Here is a 10,985-nt window from a genome sequence, read left to right on the forward strand (position 1 = left end):
CACTGCAAAGTGTGATCGCATTCTTTGGTTCATCAATGACTGAGACACAAGTGAGTCAAAGCCGGTGTTCTGGGAATGCGTGAACACTTTGTGAGTGAAGGAGTTACTCAACATGGTCACTACTGCCCGATTGGGGAACACCAAGATTGAGATTGTCTGTGTATGGTCGGATTGAGATCTGGATCCAGTGCCGTTTTAGAAATGATTTTTGAAAAATCTATTTTACATAAAATAATGGATTATATATAATTATTTGAATAAAGTATTTTATCGAGTTTTGCGGGACCCGATCTAATGCACAGACACTCTTCTATGGACATGTACTATGGAATGGGGTTTGGCAGTACAAGTGTACATGCCCTGGATTCCATAATGATGGTGTTGATTAGTGGGGGGGGTTGTACATGATAATTTATTATCATGTAGGGAGTTATTTAGAATTTGCTAAATTAATTGATTCTTTATTTAATTAATGGATATGGTGCCAATTATAATTATCCATAAATTTAAATAAAATAATTAATTAAATCATTCCCTATTAGATTCTGCTTCTTCACCAATTAGAAGCACTTTGAGTTTAAACATAACTACCAAACAAAGAGAGAGAGAGTCAGGCTCACTGGGTTTTATCTAAATCCATTCAGGGTTTTAATTAAACCTTATTATTATATAAAGGAACCAAAACACAGAGGGGGCATACAGTCTCCACGTTTTCTGCCTGCCCCCTCTTGGATGTGTTTTGGTCTCTCTCTCCCTCTTGTGATCTCTTCTTCTTCTTGTTGTTGCTCTCTACTGTGATTGAGAGTTAGGGTTTTAGAAACCCAGATCTGTGCTTGAAGAACTGAAGAGCGTCTGGGATTGGCTTGAAGAACCTTGGCTACACCATTGGAGGTTCAGATCTGTTTACTTGGAGTGCTCATTAGAGGAAGAACCATTGTCTATTAGAGGAGCAACACTTGAGGCTCATCAGGTTAGTAATTTCTCTTGATTTTAATTATTGATTATTCTTAGGATGCGAAAGAAACCCGAATCGATTTGTTTCCGCTGTGCATTTGGGTATGGGATAGATCCCTCTTTCCATGAGATGGATTAGAGATGAATTTTTCCATCTCTTTTAGGTTTCATAATTTCATGGCACAAAAAAGAGAAGGACAGTGCATTGGTTTATCAGATCAAACCCTGATTGGGATGCACCAGGGTTCCCATGGGTGACAATGGGAAACCCTAAAATTTAAATAGGGCACCCATAGGCTAACCCAGGGGGTGTAATACCTTAATTGGTTTGTAATTGGTCTCAAGGGAACCATGACATGATCCCAGGACCGTAGTTTGACCTACAGTGTGGTATCAGAGCCACCTTTCTCACCCATGGATATCATATAATTAATTGAATATAATTATTGTATATAGAATGTAATCTTTTCATATTCATGGTAGAATATGGATGGATGTTTTTGCACATGACTTATAATGGTTGTAACAACCTTCCAAAATGCACATGGGTGGTTATAAGGTAGTTATTCATGTAAACAACCTTGCCATGTGCACATGGGTGGTTATGGTTGTTGTAATAACCTTGTCCATGTAAGATGATGGAATTTTATTTTTTGTAATGTTTTTATTTTTATTCCAGCATAGGGTTTAAAACCCATTATTCCAGATTTAATAAAAAAAAATTATTTGTACCCTAGATTCCCTACGGTGCCAGTGGTGCCATGTGGTTGTTGCCCATGGTGCCTTGTGCGACTACTGCCTAGTATGTTTGGTAGCGTTTTCCCCTCCAAAATTAAAAAAAAAAAGGATTTTTATTTTTTTTAGGGTTAATTTCACAGATACGAAATATCACGGACATATCAAACTTTGGAAAAATATCATAGACTACCCTTACTTTATGTTTTTATTTCAACTTAGTCTACCCCGCTAGGTCTGTGCAATTAAGTTGCTATTAATTCTTTTATAATGACAAAATTACCCTTACCACAGGGTGAACTTACCATAATACCCTTAAGGGTAAAACCTTAAATTACAAACTATTCTCTTCATCTGTCTTCAAATCATGGTTGATTCCCAATTACTAAGCCTCTTGTTTTGATCGAGAGACGCCATGGAATCAACGCATGCAGCTGCCCTATTTGTAGAGGGAGTCTCTTGACAGTAGTCGTTGCTGTCTCGACGTGGCTGTTTGCGGTGCATGCTAAGTAGGCATTGCAGGTTCCAGCACCAGCTCCGGCGTCGTCATCGGATGGGCCTATGATGCCGGATGATTCACAGAAGTGTGTGAATTCACTGCAAACGTCGCTTCTCAGTCGTAACATCCACATTCCACAGCCCAATGCAACATGCGACACAATCGTTTGTTTCTACGGGATTCGACTTCATCAGATCACCTCCTTGAGCTGTCCCGCTGTGTTTAATTTCTTCGCACCATAACTCCACGCCCACTGCCGCTGTTAGGAACTTGGAGCAAAATTGCAGAAACTCCTCCTATTCGGCTTCACTAGGTGCCTTGGAGCCCTCAAGAGGGTTAGTAATCTCTCTCTCTCTCTCTCTCTCTCTCTCTCTCTCTCTCTCTCTCTCTCTCACACACACACACACACACACATTTCCCCACAAGAGGATTTTCGATAAGGATTACTTCCGCTGTTTTTATCAATTTGATTTGTTGCAATTTTCTACAAAATTACTACTTGTTTTAGTCGGTGTTTTTCATTCAAATATAGTATTAAAAATCAAAATATGATGAAAGGATTCTCTCTCTTTCTCTCCACTTATTCATTTTTTATTTTTAAATTTTGAATTCTTGCCAATGGGAAGAATAGAACAAAGTTTCTGGTGGGTGGAGCAAGAAAAATTAGGAAATGGCAGAAAAAAGTATTTGCTCTATATGTATTCTACAGTCTAGTCTCCAATCTTTCTGTGTTTTCCTTTTGTTGTGATGAAATTGGTAAATTCTGTTTGTGTTCCTCTCCGTCTATCGCCAATCTGCAACCTTTGCTTTCGTTTTTATCTGGCAGATGGGCAGAGTATTCTGTGTTTGTTTCCTTTTTCTGTTTCATATAGCACAAGACTTTTTTGGACTACGCTATACGTTGGTGGTCGATACCATATATAGAATGACAAAATTGCCCTTTTTTTTTGCTCCACTCTTCTTCATTGGGAACAGCTAAAGGACGATGGGAAGAATGGGATAGCAGCGGGAGAAAGTAGGAGCAACGACAACGACGGTGATGAGAGAGCGAGGAAGATGTTTAGCAGGGACTACCAACTCATGGGGCTGTGGTGGCTGTTGGCGAGGAACAAAATGGCGTACATACCAACGGTGTCAGCGGTGCTGAGGGCTATGATGTACAGTGCGCACCCTCCACACCAGTCCAAGTGCGCCCCATTTGCAGAGGGAGTCTCTTGATAGAACCCAGTAGGGAATCCCATTGATTCCAGCCAATTCGTCCTGCCTATTTGATTCCCTTGCCTCTCTACCAAGATCGATTGTAACCTCATCAAAATGGGCTCCGCCGGTGTCACTAGTTTCCAGGATCCCTGAATATGGAAATCTTTCCTTTTCTCTTTAGGAATTGAAAGACCTCTACCGAAGGCTATCTCCAGACTCTGGGGGGTTCTCCACTCCCCCTCTATCTCTCTCTAATGAACACAACACAAACAAATGCTAAGAACCACCGATCTCACGTATTTGACTTTACCACCAGTGGGTTAACTAATGCCGGAGTTGCTGTTTGATTTTCTACAGTAAACGGGAATATTTTAAGAATTAAAAAAAAAAAAAAAAGAAATTTGAAGACGATGGGAGGATAGGATTTCATTCTTTAATTTATTTATCTAAATAATTACTTAGGGGTTAAAATGGACATTTCAACTTTGGGTGCTAACTGTGCTTAACGTTAGGGGGAAGGTTGATATTTTTCCAAAGTTTGGTATGTTCGTGATATTTCATATACTTACAGGGGGTGTCTATGAAATTAACCCTTTTTTTTATTGTTTTATGGGTTGGAGGAAGAAGATGGGTGAAGAGATTCTTCTCTACACTCACTTGGAAATAAATTGGATTCTATTGTGAATTTAGGTACATGGTTTCACATAAGATATGATGTTTTATTTCTGGAATGATCCATGTATATATAATGTTACATTGTTTACGTGATTATGGGATTGGCTATCTAATAATATGGATGGTAATTTGATGTATGTGATGCATTGGGATTATAGGTGGATGTGATGCTTCTCTCTCTTTCTCTCTCTTCCCCTTTTTTTTTTTATAAACAAATGTACTCCACCCCATGGGCAGCCCAAAATGATGGGTTGGTTTCTCCATGCGGGGTTTATCTTCAACAGGAGGCCATGGACATGTCTACTAACTTAGACTAGTCCATATCAGACATGTATTATGATTAAAGAGGGATTAAACAACTCTCACATACATATCATGGATGGAATAAAATAACATAATTAATCAACATTAATTAAAAGTGATTATGGGATGGCAGCATTTTTATCAGAAGCAATTAAAGAACCCTCCCAATAAAAATAAAATTAATAACTTTGAATTATGGGTGCATCAATCATGCCATGGATGCCATACCTCGATCATCTCCTCCGCCCGATCATGTCTTCAAAGTAGGTGACTTGCATCTCCATAAGCTTTGATTGCCATATGTGGATCACCATCAACATGCCATGGGAGTCCTAGCTCCTCTAAAATTACAACGAAAACCTAGGAAAAATATTCTATACACTAGAGATTTTGTGATAAGACCCCATACACCAACAGGACATTGCCAGGCTCGTTATTACGTGGTTATCTATATTTACCTCTATCTAGACATGTTAGGATATGGATAGTGAGAGGGCACTGTGACAGTTGGCCATCTTTCATGATTTCATGATTCTAACCAATGTAATAGGTAAATGCATGACTTTGGTGTATGTCAATCGACAGGATTTGGGCATGACACCCAGTAGCCAAAAATATTGGAAGCCCGTAAGACGGACAACTTAGTCCACACTACCACGGTGTGTATAATGACTCCCAACAGGGTAAGTTATACATGCAAGGGTTGTAGGTATCCAATTCATTTTTTGGGTCATGAGGGAGACCTAAATCATGAAAGACCATTAATGTGTATGCTCAATTTTTATCAATGGTTGTTAATATGCATGTGTTTGTACTTATACATGTGTAGATTATTATTCAATGCCTGCTGTTAATTCCAACCTGTTAACACTCATTAGCGAATACAAATTAAATGGTACAAACTATGTCGATTGGTACCAAAACTTTAAATTACTCCTGACTGTAGAAGGACTATACATAGTTCTCGATGAACAAGTTTCTTCTCAACCCGATCCAAATGATTTTGAGGCATATGAAGAGATGCAAGATTTCCTCAAGATGGATTCCAAGGCATTACTTTACATCCTAGGATCATTGGAAAAATCAGTTTTGGATTCGGTCAAGGATATACGCACCTTAGGGGGTAAAATGGATAAGCTTGTTGAATTGTTCAACAGACAGTTGACACACGCCCATTCTGATGTGGTGAGTCAAATCCATAACTCCAAGATGTCCTAAGGGACTCTAGTGATAGACCACATCATGAAAATGATCAATCTGTTTGAGAAACTGGAATCCATGGGGACTGATTTTGGTCTGCGATATAAGACTGATGTGATCTTGGCGTCACTCACTTCTGCCTATGCACCCTTTAAGATGTCCTACAAGATGTCAGATAAGGAGATGGAGCTCACCGAGCTTGCTAATGCATTGGTAGAGGAGGAAGCTTCCTTGATAAAGGACAAGGCTGAGGTTAATGCAACTGATGTGAAGCCTTCTTCAAATGGGAAGGAGAAGAAAAAGTGAAATAAGGGTAAGCCCATGAAACCCAAGGGTGGGAAGTCTAGCAATAAAGGCAAAGGCAAGTGCTTCTATTGCAAGGAGGGTCACTGGAAAAGAAACTGTCGTGCATTCCTAGCTACTGTGAAAGATAAAAAGTCGGACAAAACTGAGGCTGCTAAAGAAGGTACATGTGATGTTTACGTTCTTTATGAGTCTAATTTGTCTTTTGAACCAACCAAGTCTTAGTTGGTGGATAGTGGTTCCACTGTTCACATTTGCAATGATTTACAGGGATTCAAGGAAATAAGGAATCTAGAAAGAAATGTCTTCGGATGGGCACTGGAGCTAAAACCATGGCGATGGCTGTGGAAACTTTTATTTTAAATTTTAGTTCTGTTAATTTGGTTTTAAAAGATTGCTACTATGTACCCTCTTTTAAGAGGAAGATTATTTCAATTTCAAAAGTTGTTTTGGACGGGTATAGTTTTTGTTTTAATTATAAATTAATTATTCGTTTTAATAATTCTTTTGTGGCATCTAGATATATGCAAAGTGGATTGTACTTCCTAGATTGCTCTATTAGAACGAATGTTGTTTTGAATGTTGATTTGAAACGGAAAGCAACTCCAGTGAACTCAACATATCTATAACATCTAAGATTAGGTCACATTATTTTGGACCGAATCAGTAGATTGGTAAGGGATGGGCCCTTAGAGTGTCTGAGAGTGGAACCATTCCTTACTTGTGAGTCATGCCTTTAGGGCAAAATGACCAAGAAACCCTTTAGCAATAAAGGTACTAGAGCCACAGATCTGTTAGAGTTAATACACACTGATGTGTGTGGACCCATAAACATACAAGCAAGGTATGGGTATGAGTATTTTATAACTTTCACTGATGATTACTCTAGATATGGATACATATACTTGATGCGTAGAAAGTCGAAAGTCTTTGATAAATTCAAAGAGTTTCAAGCCGAGGTTGAAAGACAACTCGATAAACGCATCAAGTCCTTACGATCAGATCATAGAGGGGAGTATCTATCGGATAAATTTAAAGAATACCTCATATCGCAAGGGATAGTTAGTCAACTAACTAATCCAGGAACACCACAACAAAATGGTGTATCCGAACGACGCAATTGGACTCTATTGGATATGGTCTGGACGATGCTCACTTATAGTGAGCTACCTCTCTCTTTTTGGGGGTACGCTTTAGAAACGACTATTTATATCTTGAATAGGGTTCCATCCAAGTTTGTAGCTAAGACACCCTTTGAGTTGTGGAAAGGGCGTAAGCCCAGCATTCAACACCTTAGGGTATGGGGTTACATAGTAAATGTGCGAAAGCAACAGACAGACAAGTTGGAATCTAGGACTTCAAGATGTTTTTCTTAGGCTACCCCAATGGTACGATAGGTTATTATTTTTATGACCCGATTGACCAAAAGGTCATTGTAACAAACACGTCACATTTTTGGAGGAAGAAATGTTGACCAAGAGGTCCGACCCTGTAATCATTAAAGAGTTATTGGATAGCTCAGAAACTTCACTTCCAGAAGTGAGACCAATAGGCATACCCGCTGAAATACCAACACCTCAAGAACCTCGACGCAGTGAGAGGACTATTAGACCACCCACCAGGCTTACTTTTCTAACCGAAGAGGAACAAACAGTGGAAGAGTTCCACATGGTATTGGTTGAATCGGATGATGATCCGATAACATACTCTAAGGCTCTTAAGGATGTTGATGCCACTAGGTGGCTCGAGGCAATGCGCTCTCAAATTGATTCGATGCATTCCAACAAGGTCTGGACTCTAGGCGATCCACCACTTGGCATTAAGCCGATTGGATACAAATAGATCTTCAAGAGGAATAAGGACGTGGATGGAAAGGTTGAAAGATTCAAAGTGAGACTGGTGGCAAAGGACTATACCCACAAAGAGGGTATAGACTATGAGGAAACCTTTTCACTAGTAGCGATGATGAAGTCCATCAGGATTTTATTGGCTATCGCCACACACTTTGATTATGAGATCTGGCAGATGGATGTGCAAACTGCATTTCTGAATGGGTTTCTTCAATAAGAAATCTACATGCAACAGCCAGAGGGGTTCTCTTCCTTAGAGGAAAAAAAAAAAGTATGCAAATTGCAGAGGTCCATTTATGGACTGAAGCAGGCTTCCAGAAGCTGGAACATTAGGTTTGATCAATCAATCAAATCTTTTGGTTTTGATCAAAACATGGATGATCTATGCGTTTACAAGAAGATCAGTGGGAGTGCAGTATGTTTTCTTGTTTTATACATAGATGACATATTGCTGATGCGTAACGATGTAGGGTTTCTTTCATCAGTGAAACAGTGGTTATCCACAACGTTCTTGATGAAAGATCTTCGTAAAGCTAGCGATATCCTTGGGATCAAACTCGTGAGAGATCGCCATAAAAGGATGCTAGGCTTGTCACAGACTACCTATATAGACAAAGTCCTGGCCAGATTTAGCATGAAGAACTCCAAACGGGGAAGTGTTCCTTTTCGACATGGAGTCAGTTTTTTCAGATCTCAATGTCCTCAGTCTCAGATAGACATTGAAGAGATGAAGAGGATTCTCTATGCCTCTGCAGTAGGGAGTCTTATGTACGCTATGTTGTGTACAAGGCCAGACATTTGCTATGAAGTAGGTATCGTAAGTCATTACCAGTTTAATGAGTGGAGGTGCCATTGTATAGAGGAGTGCAAAATAGAAATTTATAGCCTATCCCAATTTTTAAGAACACCTTGCATCATGTGATGCGGTTAATAAGGTGTTTGGGTTAGGAAGTTCCTAACATTTTTGGAGTAGTCCGTGATCTTGTCAAAGGCCCTATTCCCCTATTATGTGACAATAGAGGGGCCACTGCACAAGTTAAGAAGCCTAGGGCTCATCAGATGAACAAACACGTGTAGCGGAAGCATCATCTCATCAGAGAGATTATCCAGCAGAATGACGTGAATATCTCCAAAGTGGACACTATTGAAAATGTGTCAGATGCCATGACAAAGGGTTTGTCTCCTGGAGTGTTTGAAAAACACATGGAGGGCATGGGTTTGAAATGTATGGGAAATTGGCTTTGATGTACAAGTGGGAGATTGTTGGATTTATGTGTCCATCAAACCCGGTTCGGTCCGGTTCAATCCGATTTTACTTTGTATCGAACATTTATACATTTTGGTTTAATATTATCACATGCGATATAAAATTTTTGAGCATTATGTATCCGTAAGTTTTACTTAAAATGGTAGTCACGACTAGGGTTTGGGCTAGGCACCCTTATCATATGGTCGTCGCATTGTGTATTGGCGAAGAATCTACTTTGTCGATTCTCTCATGTATCTGGGATTGGCTTGAAGAACCATGGCTGCACCATTGGAGGTTCAGATCTGTTTACTTGGAGTGTTCATTGGAGAAAGAACAATTGTCTATTGGAGGAGCAACACTTGAGGCTCATTGTCAAACCCTGCCCCTGACAAGTTGGAATTTTGGTTCAAGGACAGGAACCCCTGATCAGGCAACCAGGATCACTGTGGAGCATCACTACAGTGACATGGATCAATGAAGAAACCCTGTGCATGTCCTCTTTTATACCTATGAGAAGATGGACTGTGGACCCCTGCTCTTGCACAGCTCACAGCTTGATATATGGTCTGGATCCCAGGTAATCTCTCTCCTCCCTATAATGGTGGGACCCACCTCTGAAAAATCATATAAAAACCCCTAATGGGCATGTGGGGACAATACCCTGACTTAGGGTTAAACCCTTGTGCTATTCCCCTTTGAATTCAGTTGCTGGAATTCTCTGGGCGATGGCACAAGGCCCAGAGACATCGCCCAGTGGCTATTTTTGCACTTTTTTAATTATTATAAATTGGGGGACCACCCAACATGATCATGGGCACCCTCCACTGATAGAGGGGAGTCTGAGGGACCACCTCATACCCCTGGTTCAGTGTGGACCCCACCAGAGAACCCAGAACTAGTCAGAATTAGTTCAAAAATTGATTTTTAAAAGAGGGACTTTTGGCCAAACAGACCTTAGTTGGCCTTAGTCTATAAATAGGACCAGATAGGGCTCATTAGAGCTTTCCTATCTGTGGGAGAATTCGAAAGAGAGAAAGGAGGAAAGAAGAGAGAAAAAGAAGAAGAATGAGAAGGAAGAAGGAAGGAGAAGGAGGGGGAATTGCTTGTAGCCTTGCATCCAAGGTCTGGAGTCGAGTTCTCAGCCCTATTCAGGTATAGAAACTCCCCCATACCTGCTGTTCTTTGTTTCCTCCCATTCATGCTGTGCTTTGCAACCCTGGGCAGCCCAGACAAGCTAGGGTTTGCCCAGTCTGGCTCCAGATCTACCATGCATGCATAGAGCATGGGAGATCTTTGATTTTTATCACTTTTCATTAGGCACTTATGCTGTTGCCATGGCTGAAACCTGGCTGTGCCCACCTGCACTGCCAGATGGCCTATTGGCCAGTGTTTTTGGAACCCTAGGAGCTGGCTAAGGCTATACAGCCCTAACCCTAGATGGGTACAGCCTCAAGCCCCCTTGTTTGAGGTGATTTCAGCTCTGTACAAGGCTGGAATTGAATTCCAAGCCTAACCAAAACCCTGAACACTATTCATCTGGGTTACTTGGGCAGCCACAGTCAGCCTAACTGGAACCCTGATGGAGAAACCAATTGGACCATGATGTAGACCATCACTGGGGCTACCTAAATCCCTAAACATGCAGAGGATCAGGTGTGAGCCCAACCATGCCAGCCCAGCCTTGGAAACTTAGCCTGTATCGATTCTACAGGCACTGGGCGATGCAGACATTGCCCAGAGCCAACGCCCAATGAAGGGAATTTGGCTAGAATGATTGACAGACATGGGGGATTTCACCCACATACCCCCTAGACACTGTGGGAAGGCTGGAACTTACCAAAAAGCCCTTCCTCACATCTATCCTTATTTGGAAATGATTCGGAACCCTAGTGGGCCCCACTGGTGATTGAATCACTGCTGTGCTTGGACCTACAGCACAGACAAGCTGTGGACAGCACTATAACCATGTTCTGACCTAGTGGCAGGTACTGGTATTACAAATGATCTATTTGCCCCT

At 40.9% G+C, this 10,985-nt stretch overlaps 1 protein-coding gene across 1 annotated transcript; it reads left to right on the forward strand.

Annotated features, from left to right (window-relative positions):
• The first annotated feature begins 2,185 nt into the window (after nt 1–2,185).
• Nucleotides 2,186–3,406, forward strand: LOC122659260 (uncharacterized GPI-anchored protein At4g28100-like). The gene is made up of 2 exons (XM_043854391.1): nt 2,186–2,427; nt 3,164–3,406. Exons 1-2 carry the CDS (start codon nt 2,251–2,253, stop codon nt 3,404–3,406), a joined length of 420 nt encoding a protein of 139 aa, XP_043710326.1. The 5' UTR covers nt 2,186–2,250.
• Nucleotides 3,407–10,985: the final 7,579 nt, after the last annotated feature.

Source organism: Telopea speciosissima, chromosome 4, assembly GCF_018873765.1.
Source record: "Telopea speciosissima isolate NSW1024214 ecotype Mountain lineage chromosome 4, Tspe_v1, whole genome shotgun sequence".
NCBI classification, from domain to species: Eukaryota; Viridiplantae; Streptophyta; class Magnoliopsida; order Proteales; family Proteaceae; genus Telopea; species Telopea speciosissima.

Bases quoted from the DNA above. Each gene is read 5' to 3' on its own strand.
- LOC122659260 (XM_043854391.1), top strand. From the start codon at position 2,251: ATGATGCCGGATGATTCACAGAAGTGTGTGAATTCACTGCAAACGTCG. The intron at 2,428-3,163 runs TAACTCCACGCC...CATTGGGAACAG, and splicing joins TGTTTAATTTCTTCGCACCA to CTAAAGGACGATGGGAAGAA.